General features: G+C 40.8%; 1 protein-coding gene across 2 annotated transcripts in view; it reads left to right on the top strand.

Annotated features, from left to right (window-relative positions):
- TGDS (TDP-glucose 4,6-dehydratase) overlaps nt 1-14381 on the top strand; it is a 28668-nt gene extending 14287 nt beyond the window's left edge. Inside the window, exons 6-12 of one of the 2 annotated variants that reach the window (XM_024195768.3) lie at nt 2262-2360; nt 6096-6155; nt 8083-8126; nt 8473-8638; nt 9675-9733; nt 13499-13596; nt 14076-14381. In XM_024195768.3, the coding sequence (XP_024051536.1) occupies nt 2262-2360; nt 6096-6155; nt 8083-8126; nt 8473-8638; nt 9675-9733; nt 13499-13596; nt 14076-14176 (627 nt within the window). In that variant the 3' untranslated portion in view covers nt 14177-14381. The remainder of the gene's footprint in view (nt 1-2261; nt 2361-6095; nt 6156-8082; nt 8127-8472; nt 8639-9674; nt 9734-13498; nt 13597-14075) is intronic. The other variant, XM_024195769.3, reaches the window with a different exon arrangement.
- Nucleotides 14382-20903: the final 6522 nt, after the last annotated feature.

Below are 20903 nucleotides of genomic sequence, written 5' to 3'. Positions count from 1 at the left end.
GACAGTTTGTGGCAGTGATTCCTTCATCAGTGCAAAAAGTAATGGCGATAACTATTTCTCAGTATTGAGGGGATAACCTTACTGATTACTACCCATTCACAACTTCTTTTTTAATCAGCAGGGAGGATTGTACAACTTATGCCCACTTTGATTAAAAGAAAGAGAAAAGGAATAGTATTTCTCATAGATGAACATAATTCATTGAGGGAGGGTCAACATGGTTTTTGTAAAGGGAAATTATGCCTCACCAGTCTACTAGAACTCTTGGAGGGGGTCAACAAGCATGTGGACAAGGGGAATCCAGTGGATATAGTGTACTTAGATTTTCAAAAAGCCTTTAACAAGGTCCCTCACCAAAGGCTCTTAAACAAAGTAAGCAGTCATGGGATAAGAGGGAAGGTCCTCTCATAAATGATCTGGAAAAAGGGATAAACAGTGAGGTAGCAAAATTTGCAGATGATACAAAACTATTCAAGATAGTTAAGTCCCATGCAGACTGCAAAGAGCTACAAAAGGATCTCACAACACTGGGTCACTGGACAACAAAATGGCAGATGAAATTCAGTGTTGATAAACACAAAGTAATGCACATTGGAAAACATCCCAACTATACATATAAAATGAGGGGGTCTAAATTAGCTGAAGAAAGAGATCTTGGAGTCATTGTGGATAGTTCTCTGAAAATATCCACTCAATGTGCAGTGGCAGTCAAAAAAGCGAACAGAATGTTGGGAATCATTAAGAAAGGGATAAATAATAAGACAGAAAATATCATATTGCCTCTATATAAATCCATGGTACGCCCAAATCTTGAATACTGTGTGCAGATGTGGTTGCCCCATCTCAAAAAAGATGTATTGGAATGGGAAAAGGTACAGAAAAGGACAACAAAAATGATTAGGGGTATGAAATGGCATCCGTATGAGGCGAGATTAATAAGACCGGGACTTTTCAGCTTGGAAAAGAGATGACTAAGTGGGGATATGATTGAGGTATAGACAGTCATGAGTGGTGTGGCGAAAGTAAATAAGGAAGTGTTATTTACTCCTCATAACACAAGAACTAGGGGTCACCAAATGAAATTAATAGGCAGCAGGTTTAAAACAAGAGGAAGTATTTTTTTCCACACAACGCACAGTCAGTCTGTGGAACTCTTTGCCAGAGGATGTTGTGAAGGCCAAGACTATAACAGGATTCAAAAAAGAACTAGATAAGTTCGTGAACGATAGGTCCATCAATGGCTATTAGCCAGGATGGGCGGGGATGGTGTCCCTACCCTCTGTTTGCCAGAAGCTGGGAATGGGCAACAGAGGATGAATCACTTGATGATTACCTGTTCTGTTCATTCCCTCTGGGGCACCTGGCATTGGTCAATGTCGGAAGACAGGATACTGGGCTAGATGGACCTTTGGTCTGACCCAGTATGGCCGCTCTTATGTTCTTCCACTAAGGAATTTTAATATGGCCTACTTTGCATCTATATCCATTTAACTAAGAGGTTCTCATCTCAGATCTACCACTTTGTTAGGTTACGCATCATAGCAAATTAGTGATAAGAAAGTCTTGATCTGTATCAGTTGCTGAAATTGTGGCTGACACCACTGGGATGGCAGGGGTATGTTGCTCTAAAGAACTCATCCAGTCCAGGGTATAGCTATGTGTGGGTCTGGAGATTACCTTTAAGAAAGTAGAGAGATTGGGTAGGAGGTTTTGTGCCATTGATCATGTGGATTTTAAAGTTTCCCCAAGATAAGTGGTGTGAACTTCATCACCATGTCAGACAGAACCTCAGTCAGTTCCAGGCTATGTTTACACTGCACACTTTATAGGGGCACAGCTGTGCCACTACAGCAGTGCCGCTATAAGTTATGCAGCGTAGCCCCTCTTTGTTGGCAGGAGAGAGCTCTCCTGCCGACAGAATAAAACCACCCCCAACTAGGGGCTTTGTAGCTGGAGAGAGTCTTCTGCCAGCAAAGTGTTGTCCAGACCAACACTTTTTGTCGGTAAAACTTTTGTCCATCTGGGGTGTTTTTATTTTTTTTTTTCCATATAGACATTTATACTCTGCCTAAATTTCTCCTTTGTTTTCAGCTGAATAATGTATTCTTCACTTCCAGTACTGTCAAACGACTTCTGTATTTTACCCCAGTTGTGGTAGAAATGTTCTGACAGCAGCTTCAGTATGAAGCTTTAAAAACATTCTAGGATTCTTTAGGATGAAAGCTGTTATATAATGCAAGTTATCATTCTTTTTATTTCAGGCATTTGATGAAGCTTCACCCAAACGACCAACAAATCCTTATGCCTCTTCTAAAGCAGCTGCAGAATGCTTTGTTCAGTCTTACTGGGAGAGGTATCAGGTAAGCTTATTCAGGTTTCAGAAACTATAAGGTTTATTGCAATAGCATCCCTTCCATATGTGTCAAAGTAAAATGTACCACAATGTGTAAACACAGTGTGTAGGAATATAAACCCACATTAGATCCGAGTGAATTATAGTTTTAAATTGAGTTTGGACTTTGACATAAGTAATAGGCGTGAAGCAAGTGACCAAAAATAATGAGATTATGAGAAAAAGGGATTGTTTCTGTTAAATTTATAGCAACCCTGGAAATATTTAAATTTTGGGCTGAATATTAGAAATAAGGAAAACATGATAGATTGGATGCTAGACGCAGTAAGTGATTAATTATGTAACTTTGTTTAGAAAGACGTGGAGTTCAGTAGCTAGGGGAAAATACAGCAAAATAAGATAAGAAAACCAAGAAGAGAGCAAAGTGCAGCCCTAAATTGCTACAGGTAACTTTCACTAAGGTCCAATAACCAGTAATGACATTACATGTTTGTTATAGTATATAAAAAGCAATGTTTTTTTAGGAGTTCTTAGTACAGAAAAGCACTGACCCTTTTGGAATCATGCCATGATAGAAAGGTACCTTCTGGGCCTGAACCTGTTACGTTTTGGCTATTGCTTATAACTGTATTATTGCTAGGGGTATAGAATATAAGGAAGTATGTGGTTACATTGATATTGTACTCCTGGGGGAATTCCACACCAAAAAATTAAAAGTTCCATGCATAATATTTTAAAATTCTGCATATTTTATTTGTCAAAAGAACACAATATAATCATACCAGTTTCAATTATTTTTGGTCATTTATTTCAAAATGCCTGTCAGCAAGTATGTCTGTAACAATACAGACAAAAAAGATTCAGGAAATGTTTTTTGACAAATAGATTTCTTGTTAGGCATATTAATACAGAACCGTATTTCCTGCATCCCTCAGAAGCAGTGCAAAGGCTTGGGGGAGTCAGGGGTAACGGAGGAGATGAGGGAGACGGAAGTAAATTGCTGGGAAGGAGCCTGGGTGTGAACTTGGAGAGTTGTTGGGTATAGGTAGGAAAAATATGGAACAGGTTTTTTTGTGGGGTGGAGAGAGATTCATAGAATCATAGAATATTAGAGTTGGAAGAGATGTCAGGAGGTCATCTGGTCCAAAGCAGGACCAACACCAACTAAATCATCCCAGCCAGGGCTTTGTTAAGCCGGGTCTTAAAAACCTCTAAGGATGGAGTTTCCACAGCTCCTGAGGTAACCCATTCCAGTGCTTCACCACCCTCCTAATGAAATAGTGTTTCCTAATATCCGACCTAGACCTCCCCCACTGCAACTTGAGACCATTGCTTCTTGTTCTGTCATCTGCCACCACTGAGAACAGGCTAGCTCCATCCTCTTTGGAACCCCCCTTCAGGTAGTTGAAGGCTGCTCAGAAATCCCCCGTCACTCTTTTCTTCTGTAGACTAAATAACCCCAGTTCCCTCAGCCTCTCCTCGTAAGTCATGTGCTGTAGCCCCCTAATCATTTTCGTTGCCCTCCGCTGGATTCTCTCCAATTTGTCCACATCCCTTCTGTAGTGGGGGGACCAAAACTGGACACAATACTCCAGGTGTGGCCTCACCAGTGTCGAATAGAGGGGAATAATCACTTCCCTTGATCTGCTGGCAGTGCTCCTACTAATACAGCCCAATATGCTGTTAGCCTTCTTGGCAACAAAGGCACACCGATGACTCATATCCAGCTTCTCGTCCACTGTAATCCTGAGGTTCTTTTCTGCAGAACTGCTGCTTAGCCAGTCGGTCCCCAGCCTGTAGCGGTGCATGGGATTCTTCCTTCCTAAGTGCAGGACTCTGCACTTGTCCTTGTTGAACCTCATCAGATTTCTTTTGGCCCAATCCTCCAATTTGTCTGGGTCACTCTGGATGCTATCCTATTCTCCAGTGTATCTACCTCTCCCCCCAGCTTAGTGTCATCTGCGAATTTGCTGAGGGTGCAATTCATCCCATCATCCAGATCATTAATAAAGACGTTGAACAAAACCGACCCCTGGAGCACTCCACTTGATACCGGCTGCCAACTAGACATCAAGCTGTTGATCACTACCCGCTGAGCCCGACAATCTAGCCAGCTTTCTGCCTACCTTATAGACAGGATTGTTAGGGAGCTTCCCCCATGCAGACCCGGTCTGACCCCTAGCATCTCCCATTCAGTCAGGCACATATGCCCCTGTCCCCCATGTGTTCCTGCACCCCCATGTGTCCTTGCATCCCCTATGCATGTGTCCTTCCACCCCCACTCAGACACCCACTCTCCCCATCCCCATGTGGTCCTGCACCCCCTTCCCCTGTCCATATGTGGCTCTGTACCCCATCCCCATGTGTTTTTGTGCCCCCACTCAGCCACTCCCCTGTCCCTATATGTCTGTGCCTCACCCAGCCACTCCCATGTCCCTGTACCCCCTCCCCATGTGTCTCTGTGCCCCCACTCAGCCATTACCCCTGTCCCTATGTTTCCCTGTTCAGCCCCCGCCCCAGTCTGTCCTTCCCCACTAGCTCTCATGAGCTCCTGTTTGACCTCCCCACCCCTTGCCAGCACCCCACGCTGTCTGTTTCTCCAAAGCTCCCCTCTCCTGACCTGGTCTGACGTGCACTGTGAAGAAGGCAGGCTCTTTCTCTTCCTCAGCTGGCTGGGAGCTGCTGCTGTTCTTGCATCACAGCGCCTTCCAGTGGGCAAAAGGCAGAACTGCAGCAACATTTAGGCAGAAGCTTTTTTCTGCTCAAAAATTAAAAATATACACGGCTCATTAATTATGCACGAATGTAGTAGCTCAGAATCCTCCCACGAGTAATATTTTGAATGTAATCAACAGCAAGTGGCCTTTGGACTAATAAAAGAATGCTTATGTGGAAACTGAGTCATGGTAAACCTTAATAAACTGTTTAGGGAAATTATTTCTGACACAGTACCATCTGATTCACAGTTCTGTTTAAATTGGATCAAAAGGACACTTGCCTATCCTGTTATTAAAGGCATTCAAAACAAACAGATATTTTTTCATCGTAATTGTAAACTTCTGAATTTTCATCTTTCTTCTTCCAGTCTATCGAAACTAACTAAATTCCCTAGTTTCTAAATTACAGCTAAACGTAAAAGAAATCATATATTCCAAAGTAGGGGTGTGCGAAGTTAAGGTAACCAAATTGTATTGTCTGCTTCCATGCGGAAAGCAACCTTCCATCTTTCCTTATTTATTTTTATTTGAAGCTTTAAATTGCTATGCAGATCCTTGTTTGTTTAAACATTTCAGTTGTAAACTGTCTTTCTTCATTCTTCATCTTATTTTTTTCAGGCCTTTGAAGGCTCTTCGTAAGTTTGTTGTCTTTGGGATGGGGAAAACTCAGGGATAGATGTCTGTTAGTGACAGTGAAACATTTCTTTTGAATAAGAAATGTCACACAAAGGCTCTTTATATTGTCTACCGTATACATGTTTGTAGTGTCCTCTAGACAGGAATGCAAATGAGAATGGGGAACAGGAACTTCTGTTGCTGACTGCATGTCTCCATCTCTAAACTGGAGGTATTTGTCTACTGACAGGTGTGTCTTGTGGCTTCATTTATTCATAAAGTTCTTCCAGATATTTGGATAGGCACTACAAAATTGCGAATTGCTACTATTAATTGTTCGGTGAAGAAGTGAAGGCAGTTTGGGCCTACAGTCCTTGACAGATAATACTCACATGTTTAATATTTTAAAGTTTCCAGTTGTTATCACACGAAGCAGCAATGTTTATGGACCACATCAGTATCCAGAAAAAGTAAGTAATATTTTTTTTCTATCTTAACTCTCTAATTCATTGTAAAAAGGTTGTTTAGATGTTTTACTGCTGTTTTTGTTTGTTTGTTTTGGGGTGTGTGTGTGTGTGTGTGTGTGTGTGTGTGTGTGTACTTACAATGTTTTCCAAAGAAAATAATTTGTATCACAGGCAAAGTAGGTCAAGCTCAATTAGCACCACCTGTCTTAGTCTGATATTAATAACCTACCAATCTAACTACCCCTAGCTGACTCATGTTGGTGGATGCAAAGGAAGCAGGAACTACATTTCTCCAATAAAGCATTTGTTAAAGTGTCTCAAATATCTATTCGAGCATTGTCAGAATTTTTTACAGTGCTTCTAGATTTTCAGAGGATATCAGGGTGCCACAGGGATTGGTGTTAATTCTGGTCTTAATTAATAATTCCATTGATGATATGAAAGTGAGATAAACAGTAAGTTTTTAAAAAATCCCTCAGATATGAAAGAAGGTGGAGTTGAATCAGTAAAGATAAAAAGAAACCTAAAAAAGTCAGAAATCTGGTCAGAAATAAAATGAAATTAAAGTGGATTGCATTTGTCTAGGCTTATCTTGTGGAGAGGAATAATTCAAAACAGATATTAAATAGGAGGGAGTTGTGTTTTGTATTGCTACTATCCAAACATGGGGTGATAGTGGATAAATGACAAAGTTACTGCACATTTTGATAAAGAAATGCCGCATTTTGCAAAGGCATATTTGTGCTATTTTTGTGAGGTTGTGCATCTCTGCACTGCTTTTAGTTCTGACCATTTTGGAAAAATGTAGACAAATTGGTGGTAACTCATAGAAGAATAAAGAAAAAATATTTAGGGACTTAATGGACTGACTAATGAAGAATCAAAATGAACTAAAATGTATAGCCTTTTATAGTTAGAAAAAAATAACTGTAGCAAGCAATATGTTTTTGATGAATCCTTGGCCACAGCTGGATACCACGATTGCCAACGTAAGTACTCGCAGGTAGCCTGGGACTCTTGCTCAAAAATTAGTACCTCAAGATCTTTCTATCTTTGTGGCACATTTGTGCTCTTTAGCTGGCAACTGTAGTAACTATTGTTTGTAGCTATGGATTTGTTACAGGTAGGTACCAGACCACTGGATTTTAACTCATGCTCACAGACGTTTGAGTAATTTTTTGCCTACATGGGGATGTTTGGGTGTGACTTGTCTTTGCAAGGTAGGATCATACTTGCTCAAGTGTATAGCCCCATTTGCCTTGATCCTGCAAATGCTTTCACGTGTGCTTAACTTTATGCACTTGAGCAGCCCCATTGATCTCTGTGGGACTCCTCATATGCATAAAGTTAAGCATATGTTGTGTTTGTAGGATCAGGGCCTCCCTGGCTCCCTAAAGAGGGTAAGATTTAAAACTACTAATCCTGTGATCTCCAGTGATTTTTAGAGCAGAAGATCATGGATTCTATTTCCCCATTCTGCTTATCTACTATTACGCTGGTTTGTTTCACAGAATCATAGTGATCATATTTCCTGTCCTGAGTAAAATCCTTTGAACAGACTTCTGAGATGTGTATATAAATGTTCACTTTGAACAACAAAATAAATATGCATGTAACTTCCATGCCCAAGGAGCTTTTAGCTTGGTTGTTAGGATGAATGTTGAAAGGCATGCATTCTCACAAATGCTCTTTTAAAAAAAACCCTAAACTTTTTTCTATTAAGCAGCTTTTAAAATTCAAATGAATATATTATGTCAGTTCTTCCATCTAACTTTCAATTGTGTTTTGCTTTGTTTTTAAATAGATGTTCTTTATGGGTGAAATCCTGGGCCCATTTACTTCAGTGAGGCCACGATTTCACCTTGTAAGTCCTTGTAGAGCTTCAGCTTTTTCTAAAATGAACCGACTTTATTTATTTATTGCTGTTTAGGTTATTCCAAAGTTTATATCTTTGTTGCATCAGAACAGGAAATGGTATGTAACTTGAGTCCTTCTACAATGTTTTTTTTTTTTTGGTTTGTGGCAGGGAGTATGTCGTGGAAAAGCAGTATTCTTCATAAATTAATGTTTTTAAAATTAGTCCCATTAGTAATCTGAGTATGTCCATAACTTACTTGCATTTTAGTTACATTGCAATCAGGAACCAAAAAGGCTATTTTAAAATTAACTCAAACGGAATCTTCTTTCAACCAAAAAGCATCTTTGTCTGATTTTTAATAGTTGTATCCACTTAAAAATACACATCTAAATGTTGATAGAATAACTGGATACTTCTGTTTTTAAAGTTACACAACACAGTATCTTTCTTTTTCCTGTTTAGCTGCATTCATGGTTCTGGGCTTCAAAGAAGGAATTTTCTTTACGCCACTGATGTAGTAGAAGCATTCCTTACTGTTCTAAAGAAGGGGAAGCCAGGTGAAATTTATAACATTGGAACCAATTTTGAAATGTCCATTGTACAGCTTGCTAAAGAATTAATCCACCTAGTAAGTAAACAATGTAGACAGTTCAGAGTATTTGTGGTTTCTTTTCTTCTTAATAATGGTACATCTGCAATTGAACTTCAGAGGATTTGAATTACTTTGGGCTTATGTGAGTTTAATGTTCAAAGGGTGGGAAAGATGAGGTTTGACAATCCCCTAGGGAGACAGAAGTGCCATAGATCCACAGAACTGGCAGCACAGGTATAGTGCACAAAACAGCCATGCAAGCTACCCCACGCTACAGTATTTTTTCAGTCGTCCTGGGATCCTGACCTGGAAGAAATGATCTGTAACTCTGAACGTAGCTCAGTCTCCATACTAATGCAATCAGACCTGGGTTCAGTTCCCTGCTCTGCCATAAACTTCCTGTGTGACCTTGGGCATGTCATTCAGCCTCCAAGTGCTTCAGTTCCTCATCTGTAAAATGGGAAGGTGTGAGGATAAATACATTTAAAGACTTCGAAGTATTTTGAGATCTACTGATGAAAAGTTCTATATAGGAAATAGGTGGTATTATTATTATTATTGTTTCTCACTGATGCAAGTGCTTTTTTTAAAAAGGGGGCAGCATTGAGAGCTCTCCACCTGCTTTTCACACAGGCTAATGACCAGTCATCAATTGACAACTACTTCTTGATACTCTCTATTTCATTTTGGCCAGGGAGTGTGGAATTGCCAAAAGTAAAAACTTGCTAAAATTTAGAATTATACAAAAATCCAGTTATTAATCATAGAATCATAGACTGTCAAGGTTGGAAGGGACCTCAGGAGGTCATCTAGACCAACCCCCTGCTCAAAGTAGGACCAATCCCCAAGTATTGGAAGGTATCTGGAGAAGAGTGGCCATTGGAATCACTATAAATGGTCAAAACTAATTACCTTGCAATAATTTTACCAGCCACAGCTCATAAAATTTAAACCAAAAAACATACAGAAATGTTAGCCCAGTGTTAAATTCGAACCTTAATATTGATTTAATTCTATGCATTGTAACCTGGTTTGTAATATAGAAAATAATTTATTCTTTTCTGGTTGACAGATAAAAAAGACCAATTCAGAATCTGAAATGGAACATTGGGTGGATTATGTCAAAGACAGGTGAGGAATTGGTTAACTGTCTATTGGGGGATTTTTATCTTAAAGATTTGTTCTATCTTTTTTTTGTTTTGTACTTTCTTTGTACCACTAAAAAAAAAAAAAAGTTCTGATTATGCCCTTTTGTGACAATAGTCTGTTCCTGCATAGATCAGTGATGTCAGGCTCACCATGAAGGGCATATTCCATTTTTAGTCATAGGCCAGGCTGTGTGTGTACAGTGGTACTTCCTCCCCTTAATCCACAGAGGAATGCCTACTGTCAGTAGGAGATTTGCACAAAGATAAAGTGTAGAAATATAGCCTTTATGTAGTAACTAAACTGTCTTAATTTGTTTGTTCAGTACTTGTTACATTCACCATCATGCAGGGTGGAAGAACTCTGACCTTTACAACCAGTCTTATTTCTGTCATTTGTTTAACTTTCTGTTTTTGTGTGTTGTCTCTGTTCTCCATTTGCATTTCCTTCTCTGAAGCAACTTCCAATTTCCCACCTTCCTGTAGGCTTCATTTGCACCCCCATTCTCTACTCTGAAATGATCAGTAATGGAATAGTTAATATCACCATTACGTGGCATCAACAGGCTTTAGAATTGACACTCCAGTGAGATTAGTACGGAGCAGGAGGGGTCACACCTCTGAGCTATTGTTTCAGGTGATCTGCAGGCTTAGAAAGACTATCAGGTTAAGATTCTCTCATGGATATTTTTAATAAAAGTCAGGGACAGGTCGTGGGCTTCTGTGAATTTTTGTTTATTGCCCATGTCTTTTCCCTGACTTTTAGTTAAAATACCCTCGGGGGGTGGGGAGGATGACACATTGTCAGAGCGCTGCTGGGGCTTGCAGCTGCTCCAGCCCTGGTGACCACTGCTGCTCCAGCTCCAGGGGACCAGCAGCTGCTTTGACGGGCCAGGGGCCAGCCCCTGGTTTGGTCCTGCCCCAGAAGTCAGAGAGGTCCCGGAAAGTCATGGAATCTATGACCGCCATGATAGAATCTTATCCTTAACTGTCAGTTATTCTGTTCATATTTGGAAGGTTATCTTGGCAGCCAGGAGAACTTTATATTTATTAACTTAAAAAGATTAAAGTTTAGATTCTGACAGTCTGAATGTAATTACATGGGCTGCATAAATACGTCAGATGGGCCAAATGCAGCCCTTTGGCTGTATTTTAGACTGATGGATTTGTCCAAGGCCAGAGGGGACCATTATGATCATCTAGTGTGACCTGTATAACACAAGCCATAGAACTTCCCCAGAATAATTCCTAGAGCATAAAATACACAAGCTTTTATTGTACTCTTGATAAGATTGAGAGACTTATGAACTTTAGAGATGGGAACAGATGAGCCCTGAAGTGTTGAAGAAAAATAGGACATTGTCCTATGAAAACTAAGGTTTCAGAGTAGCAGCCGTGTTAGTCTGTATCCGCAAAAAGAACAGGAGTGCTTGTGGCACCTTAGCGACTAACAAATTTATTAGTTTTATAGAAAACTTAGTTTTCTATAAAATATGAACCCTGCCTCACTTGCTGTGAACAAACATAAAGAAGGGAAATTGGAAAGACTAACTGCAGGCTGCGGCTTGGAAAAGATTTATGGTGACAATAGTATAACATCTTAAAATGTAGCACAAGACACTTTATATTCTATTTTATTTAAATAACAGTTGTACAATATTTGGTTGAGGAGACTAACAGACACAAAAGTCTTGTCTATGTGACATTAATCACTACAGTTACTGGGACAATGTTGAAAATAGTTTATCCATATTTCCACTGGCACCTAAACAGTTCAGCAGCATCTACATCTTTTGTCAGCTCCTGGAATGTAGATAAGGCTTACTGCAGTGGTCCCCAACCTTTTTCGTCTGGACAAGCCACCACGGACCGTGGCCGGCGGACAAGCACCCGTCGAAATGCCGCCAAGAAGCAGCAACGTCAATAGACGTCGCCGCCGACAAGCAGTGTCATCCAGAGGCGTTGCCACCGAAATGCCGCCGAAAATCGCCGGCGATGCCTCTGGATGACGCTGCTTGTCGGCGGCATTTCGGCGGATGCTCATCTGCCGGCCAGTACGCAGGCGCACATAGATGCCCTGGCAGGTGCCGTGTTGGGGACCACTGACTTACTGCCTAGGTGCCTGAGCTCCTAGATGTTGTGATGTAGCAGCTTTTCTCCTCAAGTAAGCAGCACTTTAGATAAAAGGTGAAATACATAAGTAGGATTCTCCTCACTCACTTTCCATCAGTGGATATTGGTACATTTAGGTTCCATGTATTGAGCAGCACTGAGCTCTCACTAACGGTGACATTGCTGTTGTAGATTTCTAGAGTATTGCCATATCTTCAGAGTGTCAAACAAGGTGAATATTTGAAGCTTCCTAACAGTGTATTATTAGTATTTATTACTAATAATGTTTAGTATGGTTGTACCAAAGAGCCAACTCAGAACGGACCCCCATGGCGCTACCCATTGTACAAAGAATAGTATATGGTCCCAGTCCCAAAGAGCTTAAAATCTAAATAGATAAAACAGACACAGGGTGCTAGAACGGTATAACACTTAAGTAGAATGAACTGTGTGATGACAGCAGACAATGACGAAATTCACCCTGGTGTACTTAAGGAACTAGCTGAAGCAATCTCTGAATCATTAACTGTTGTCTTCAAGAATTCATGGAGGATGAATGACATCCCAGATGACTATAAAAAGGTAAACGTAGTACCTCTCTTCAAAAAGAGGAAAAAACAGGACCTGGGAAATTATAGACCACTCAGCCTGATACCTGTAGAGATACTGAAATAAATTATTAAATAATCAATTTGCTCAAACCTACAGAAAAATAAGGTGATAATTAATAGCTAACATGGATTTCTCAAGAACAAATTGTGTCAAATCTAATTGATTTCTTTGACAAGGTAACTGGTCTAGTGGTTGGAGGGGAAGCAATAGACATGATATATCTGGACTTTTTACATAATCCTACATGATATTCTTGTAAGCAAACTGGGGAAATATGGTTTAGATGAAATTACTCTAAGGTGGGTGCATAACTTGTTGAAAAACTACTCAAGAATATTTATCAGTGGTTTGCTGTCAAACTCGGAAGACATATCAAGTGGGGTCTTGCAGGAAGCGGGGTGAAGGGAGAAAGAAAAGGTAGGGGAGAAAAGGGTAAGAGGGACAGATGTGGAGTGAAACTGAGGTGAAAAGACTTTGGGGGAGAGGAGGGGAGGAGAAGATCACACAGAAAACCAGCACAGGGCAGAGAAAGTCCAATTAAAACTGTACAAGGTTCTCTGAATGTCCAAAGGACCAAAGGTCTCAGCTTTGGCTGCTTCTGCCACTATCAGCTGGAGGCTCTGGTAGCTTCTCTCTGAAATTTTCTGCAAAGGCCACATGGATTGGTGGGAAGCACCATCTGGATTCTAAAGCCCTCCAGAGTGGGTGGATGGGTGGAGTGGAGGTAATATAAACACATTAGCACAGTAGGGTTTAAGTTACCGTGAGGGCCGAACTCATTTTTCTCCCTGGGTATCTGCACATGATGAGTTTTGTGCATGATCACATGCATGGTAGAAATGTTTTGAAAATGTGACAAAGCAGATCTGTTTGAGTGGGAAAATCATTTTTAATTAAAAAATGCCTAATATGAGTGCTTGAGGGCACTGTAGAGCAAAGTGCTGTATGCTAAATTGTTTTCAAAAATATTGTACATGCTTTAACTGTATTTTTCTTTAAACTTGTATTTTTGTACTTGTTTTTTAAGACCTACCAATGACCTAAGATATCCAATGAATTCTGAAAAAATGCACAATTTAGGATGGAGACCTAAAGTTCCTTGGAAGGAAGGAATAAAGAAAACAAGTATGCTACATTTAATATCTGTAACTCACTTGAGGGTGGTGATTTGGGAGTAAAGAAATAGAGACTATTTTGGTTTTGAAATTTAGTGTTATCTTACGAGTAGCTAAAGTTAGAATGCTGCTGAGCTTACTCTTTCAAACTAGCCAGTAGAACAGATTCCTCTTTAAGTAGCTTATGTGCCTATTAGTATTTTTTTAGAAGAAACCCATTAAGACACCTTACCATTATTAATATAATTTAAAAGCAGGGCCAAAAATAAAGTAGACATTTTGATATGATACAATAGTATCTTGGTTAAGGACTTCACTGAAAATTCCAAATATTATTAGCTATTTATGTCACAGAATGCAATTTATGTATAACTGTACTACTGCTGTGTTAGCTTCCTTGTGGTATCTGGAAAAGGGTACAAATATTCCTATCAGTTTCTCTGTTTAATTTGATCTATGGCTTAAATTCAACTTTCTCGTTTATGCTAGTTGAATGGTACAGAGACAATTTTCGCAACTGGAAGAATGCGGAGAAAGCTTTGGAACCATTTCCTGTGGCAGAACTATTTGCACAGCTTGATGTATCGTAGGGAGGAAGAGCGAACATAAAGGAAATTCATCCTCTCTCCTTGTGACCATGTCTTCTTTATAGAAACTTGCAGTCAAGTGACCAAGCTGAAGTCTTCTCATATTTCAAGATGCATGGACAATTATGAATTCACAGCTGCAAATAAGGAACAAAATGGGAAAGATTTTCAGAGCTTTTTAATACTTGATTTTGTAGATGTAAATCTGTTAACATCAGTTTTAGTGCAATATCCTTAATTTTTTATAGAAATTTATTTTAAATAACTATATGAAGGATTTTTATAACACTATACATTGATACACTTGATTTTAAACCTGTTTTGTTCACTTTGACTAAGAAAGATTTTGAATACAACTCTTGGTATTTTTGATGAAAATAAGTTATTGGTGTGTTTAAGTTCAGAAATGCATCAGATGTACTAGACAGGTCATCACTTCTTATACTTGTTCCATCACGTTAGCTACAAAATTATATTTTCTGTTCAGGCGTTTAATAATTAAGGAGCCAAATGTTTTATACTCTACCAAAGGTATACAGAATCACCAAAGGTAGAGATGAGATCTAAATAGTTACAATCTATTTCCCTGCCATTGCAGTATTGTTCTCCATAGATCACTATTCTAGAACATTGTCTGGTCTAATTTTAAATGTCTTAAATAGCATGAAGCTTGTATTTAAATTCATTCCATTATCTGTCTACATTATTTTCAAAGGATTTTGTCACTGTGGTCATTATCCAGTTATTACCTTTTGTATTACCCCAAATAATTTCTTTCTCCTTAATGTTTACAATTGGAATGTTTGGAAAAACTTGAATGCTAAGTTTGTTACAGTATTTCAAATGTTATAATGTCCCATGATATGAAGAATATTTTTTGCCATAGAGATAAAAGCTAAATAGTTTTGTTTCACTGAGTTGTGGGATGGTTTGCATTATCAGAGTTTAGATCATCTTATCAATGAAACATTGCTTGTTAGTAAAACTTCCTTGTAAAATGCCCCCTTTTTTTATAGAGGGGAGAAATATCCTGTATTTTCACATAAAATTCAGTAGAAAACTATAATTAAGGAAAAGCTGCTAATATGGATTTTTCAATGTTAATATTTGAATATAAAGTGCTTGTCTAACTCGATTATCTTCTGTTATGCATGAGTTGATTCAATTTGTGCCTCTTGGTAAAAAGTTAAATGATGGCATTCTATATTAACTGAATCTTCCAGGGGCCTTGAAGAGTAGCCCTAAGTCGAGAACAAGACATTACCCACTCTTGGAGATGACAAGGACGTGAATAAGTAGAGAGAGCATTAAATGGTCAACAGAGAAATTGTTTCATAAACTATTTTAATACAAGCTCATGCTTGTAACACTGAACACATAAGGAATGGAAAAAGCCAAGGTTTTTGTAGAGAACAAGATAGTGAGATAATATATTTTATTGGACCAACTACTGTTGGTGGAAGGGACAAGCTTTTGAGCTTCACAGAGCTATTCCTCTGGTCTATAGAAGGTAACCAGTGTCGGATCTAAATGCAAGGTGGGACATATTGCTAAGCATAAGTGTTTGCACATGTTGTAGGAGATGACTTAAAATTAAGTCGGCAATGAATAGCTCTGCAGTCATAGGATGATGGAACGTTAAGCAGCAGAGTGTGTTACAAATTATTGTAATGAGCACTATAACCAGTGTCTTTGTTAAGTTTATGGTTTGTAGTGTCTCGCAGAGTTATGAATTTAAGGTCTCAAGCTCATCTTTTGAGGTTTCCTTTGAGGATGAGGACTCAGAGGCTGGATATGGAGTGATTGCTTTGTGAAGTGTTCACCCATGGGTGATATATTTTTGTCTTGTCTTATTATGCTGCTTGAGTTCATTAGAGAGCACAGTGATTGTCTGATTTCCTCCACGTAGTTATTGGGGCATTTGATATATTGGGTGAGGTACACCCCATTTTGTGACAGGTGTATGTAGGACCTATGGATTTTTAAAGGTATGTTGGTGGGGGGGGGGGCGTTATTGGTCATCATAGTAGTGGAGCTATGACTGCAGGTTTTGCATCTGTTCTGGCAGGGTCTTTTGCTGCTTTGAGTTGGTGTGTCCTGGTCAGTAGGGAGCTTGCTTCTGGTGATGAGGTTGGGTTGTTTGAAGGCCAGAAGAGGGGATTTGGGATTTCTTTCAGGATGTGGTCCACATCAAATATGGGTTGTAATTGTTTGCTGCCCCAAATAGGTTCTATTGTAAAGTTGGGGGGGTGACAACTAGGGATGTGCAGGAAGTGTTTTTTCCCCCTCTGTATTGAACCAGGCTCTCCTGGGGTATTTGGGTGGCCCATTCCATGATGCAGTCTACTTCTCGAGTGGAGTGTCTGTGTTTGGCGAAGGCAAAGACTGCAGAGGTATTAATTGTCCACTTCATTTTAAATGGTCCCTACAACATGTGTGAACCCCTTATGATTAATAGTCTGTCCCAGTTTGCATTTAGCTTGGTCACTCTAGTTACCTTCACCAGACCTGAAGAAGAGCTCTGTCAAGCTCAAAAACTTGTCCCATCCACCACCAGCAGCTTGTCCAATAAAAGATATTAATTCACCTACCTTGTCTCTCTCATATCAAGGGACCAACACTGCAAACTAGTTTTTCATAGTAATGTCAGTTCATTATCTCTGATCTTGGAAACTGCAGACCCCTAATCTGTAGTCTCCATAAATTCTGGATCCCTCACCTCTGTCGTGTGCTGCTATTCTGCACTTACTTGTCTGCACCAAGTCTTAGGATCACATCAACTTGTCCTCAAACAGCTTCACTGCCTCTTTAATCACTTCAAGATGCAATTCAAAATGGTTTGCCTTGGCAAATAGGCCTACCAGTTTGTGCTGTGGTTCTGTGATGTCTCGCAAGCTCAGCAGCATCTACCTAGGTCAGATTTTGGACTAGAGGCCTCCAGGGAAAGCCCTAATGTTGATTAAGTAGGTGATATTTGTCCTTCTGCTGGGGCACTGGTTCAGTATTGACATCATAATGCTGCAGGACTGGGTACTGTAATGCGGAGGAGATGTTACTGAGTACATGGCCACTTTTTGTGTGAAAGAACTATCACTTTTGCAAGAGTAGAGATCTTGCGGCTTGATTGAATTCCGCTTGGTATTTATAATTCTCATTATATTCCCCTGTAGTTTCAGCTGGATGTTGATCTGCTTCTCCAGTCAAAAATAGAGATTCACTCCGCAGATCAGTTTGTATCATTGGAGGCTTCTCCCTTTTACTAAACCAGGTTTCCTAGTGGTTCTACCTTGGTTTTGGGGCGGTGGTGGGGCATCAGATAATTTTATATCTTGTTTTTCATAGTTATTGCAGTTAACCCACCTATCTGAAGGGCAGAACATCAAGGAGAAGGGGCTCGTCTGGTCTCCTTCCCCTTGATATTGCTGTCGCCATTTTTCTGTGGTACACTTCCTTGGCAGTTAAATTGCCTGGTACACGTTGAACCTTACAAGCTTGATGTAGCTGGTTTCTGGTCTTCATCTCTGGGATTGTGGCAGGTAACTCCCATATCATTTCAGAAACTCCTTACAGAAAAAAATTTGTCCTTAGAAAGCAGTTCAGTCTTGGAAACAGGAGTGGATTAAATCTCCTTTCTCTTAAGGCAGAGGTGGCTGTCATAATTTTTTTAAGGCTAGAAGTGACCACTGTGATCATCTAGTTCAGGGTTTCTCTACCTTTGGGTCATGACTCAAAACTGGGTCACCAGAATGTGTTAAAGGGTTGCGGGACAGGCTGGAATCAGCCCTCCATTCCGGGCCTTGCCACCTGCTGCAAAAGGTTACAGTTACTCAAGGTTGGCCCAATCACGCCTCCCTCATGATGACAGGGAGCTGACTGGGCCAAATTTGAGTTACTAGCACGACAACCCCATGTGCCAGGTTGCAACACCATTCTCACAAATTGAGCTTGGCCAACCTCCTGTCAAGGAGGCCAGGCCAAACCTGAGCGGCAATGTAACCTAGCTTGCTGCAATGCCCAGAGTGGAGAACCAAGCCCAGCCACCCCTCTGGGATGGGAGCCAATAGGAAGCAGTTTCTATCCTGTTCTCCAGTCCTGGCCCCCTGTTGTACCACCTTGCAGCTGAGTGACACCCTGTGTTCCGAACCCCTATCTGTCCTCCCAGCCTGGGCCCCTCAATGTACGCCTCCTCTGCAGCTGGGCAACTCTTCCTCTATCATGCTACCCATCCTGGACCCCAGCCTCCCAGATCTTTTTATAATAATAATATAATATATGGAGATATACCTATCTCATAGAACTGGAAGGGACCCTGAAAGGTCATTGAGTCCAGCTCCCTGTCTTCACTAGCAGGACCAAGTACTGATTTTGCCCCAGATTCCTAAGTGGCCCCCCAGGATTGAACTCTCAACCCTGGGCTTAACAGGCCAATGCTCAAACCACTGACCTATCCCTCTCCCTTTACCCCCATGGGTCATGTGGGGGCTGTTTTCTGGGGTGCTATTTGGTCACCAGCCTCCATATCCTTCCCCAGAATCCCCAGCTCCTTCCTTAGTGCATCCTGAGACCCCCACTCTCTTCACTTTACCTCCAGGCTCCCAACCCTCCCTTTCCCTTTGCTTCTCATGGGATGTGTATATTTGGGGGAGGGGTAGTCTTGGCTCTTTGCCCCTCCCCCAGTTGCATCTGGAATCTTAGCTTTGAACCCTATCACCCCCTGCTAGACCCTTGCAGATGAGGGGGGCATTGGATTTTTGGAGACCTCCGAGTTACAACGGGCCACAAGATTTACAAATGGGTTCTGATCCCAAAAACGTGTTCATCTGCTGATCTAATCTGACCTGTATAACATGGGCCAAAGGACTTCCTTCAGTTAATTCCTCTTTGAACTAGAGTATATCTTTGGCTTCGTCTACACTGGTGGCGGGGGGAGGGGGGATCGATCTAAGATACGCAACTTCAGTTACGAGAATAGCGTAGCTGAAGTCGACGTATCTTAGATCGACTTAGAATCACTTACTTCGCGTCCTAGCGGTGCGGGATCGACGGCCGCAGCTCCCCCATTGACTTTGCTTCCGCCTCTCGCCAAGCTGAAGTTCAGCAGTCGACGGAAGAGTGATCAGGGATCGATTTAGCGCATCTACACTACACGCGATAAATCGATCCCCGATAGATTGATCGCTACCCGCCGATCCGGCAGCTGGTGTAGATGTACCCTTTTAGAAAAACATCCAATCTTGATTGAAAAAATGCTAGTGATGGAAAATCCACCACCTCCCTTAGTAAATTGTTTGTGGTTAATTACCCTCTCTGTTAAAAATTATGCCTTATTTTTTATGTGAATTTATCTAGCTTCAAATTTTTGTTCCTCACACATAGTTACTTATAAACTGTAATCAAGTCACCCTCTAAGCTTCCCTTTCATAAGTTAAATAGATTCAAGGAGCTCAATTACCATAAGGTGGGTTTTCCAGTCCTTTAATCATTGTCATGGCTCTTCGCTGAACTCTCTTCAATTTATCAACATCCTTCTTGAGTTGTGAACACCAGCACTGGACGTGGTGTTCCAGTAGTGGTTGCATCAGTTGCAAATACAGATGTAATACAGCCTTCCAACTCCTCCTCAAGGTTCCCCTGTTTATACATCCAAGGATCACATTAGTCCTTTTGACCACAATGTGACACTGACAACTCATGTGTGGTTGATTATCCACCATGACTTCCAAGTCTTTTTTTAGCATTACTGCTTCTTAGGATAGAGTCCCCCATCCTGTAAGTATGACTGACCTTCTTTGTTCCTAGTTATATAGCTTTACACTTCACCATATTAAAACACACACGGTTTGCTTGCACTAGACTTACCATGCAATCTAGATTTCTCAGTATCAATAACCTGTCCTCTTATTATTTACCACTCCTCCAGTCTTTGTCATGTGCAAACTTCATCAGTTATTTTTGTTTCCAGGTCATGGATAAAAATGTTAAATGATAAAAATGATAAACTAGCATAGGGCCAAGAATTGGTCCCTGTGGAACCCTACTCGAGCCCCTTGGTCGATGACCACTTATAATTACCCTGTGAAACCTGTCAGCCAGTTCTTAATCTGTTTAGGATCCAGTTTTGCGTGATTTTGGGGGATGAGGAGTCTTCTAAGGTTAAGGTACTTCAGGGAATGGGAGTTCAGGAGGAGACTTACGGGAGATATTTGGGGAGGCTGCAGGCCTGTCAGCCTGTGTTGTGCTTGACATAACACTTGTAGATTGTATCTTTGAACCCAGGCAAGGAAGAGTACCATGATCCCACCCCTCTATTAGAACCTCCTAAGGCACGGGCAGTGCTTATATGGCGAGGGAGATGGGCCCAAGAGAGTGTGCAAGAATGACTCTAGCCTGGTTAGGAAACCCGCCTGGTGGGGAGGAGACTTAGGGGATGTCTATACTACAATTAAAAACCTGAGCCTGAATGTCTGTATCACAGATAGACAGCCTCTTATCTGAGTCCAGTGAGCCTGGGTCAGCTGGTATAGGCCAGTCCTGGGTGTCTAATTGCAGTGTAGACATATCCTTAGGCTCCAGTCCACCTGCTCCAAAGACTAATTATTTAATCCATAGTGAAACAGGAAAGATGGTGGTAACTCAAATCAGAATATCCCCTAGCTCCTGAGTGGTAGGAAACCCCTGTTTAAATCTTTTCTCTCCATCAGGCAGCGGGAGTGAGGAATTGAACCTGAAT

The sequence above is a fragment of the Terrapene carolina genome, unplaced genomic scaffold (assembly GCF_002925995.2).
Source record: "Terrapene carolina triunguis isolate 2854851 unplaced genomic scaffold, T_m_triunguis-2.0 Scaffold21, whole genome shotgun sequence".
NCBI lineage: Eukaryota > Metazoa > Chordata > Testudines > Emydidae > Terrapene > Terrapene triunguis.
The sequence above is the reverse complement of the archived record's forward strand: the minus strand, read 5'-3'. Positions and strand labels throughout refer to the sequence as shown.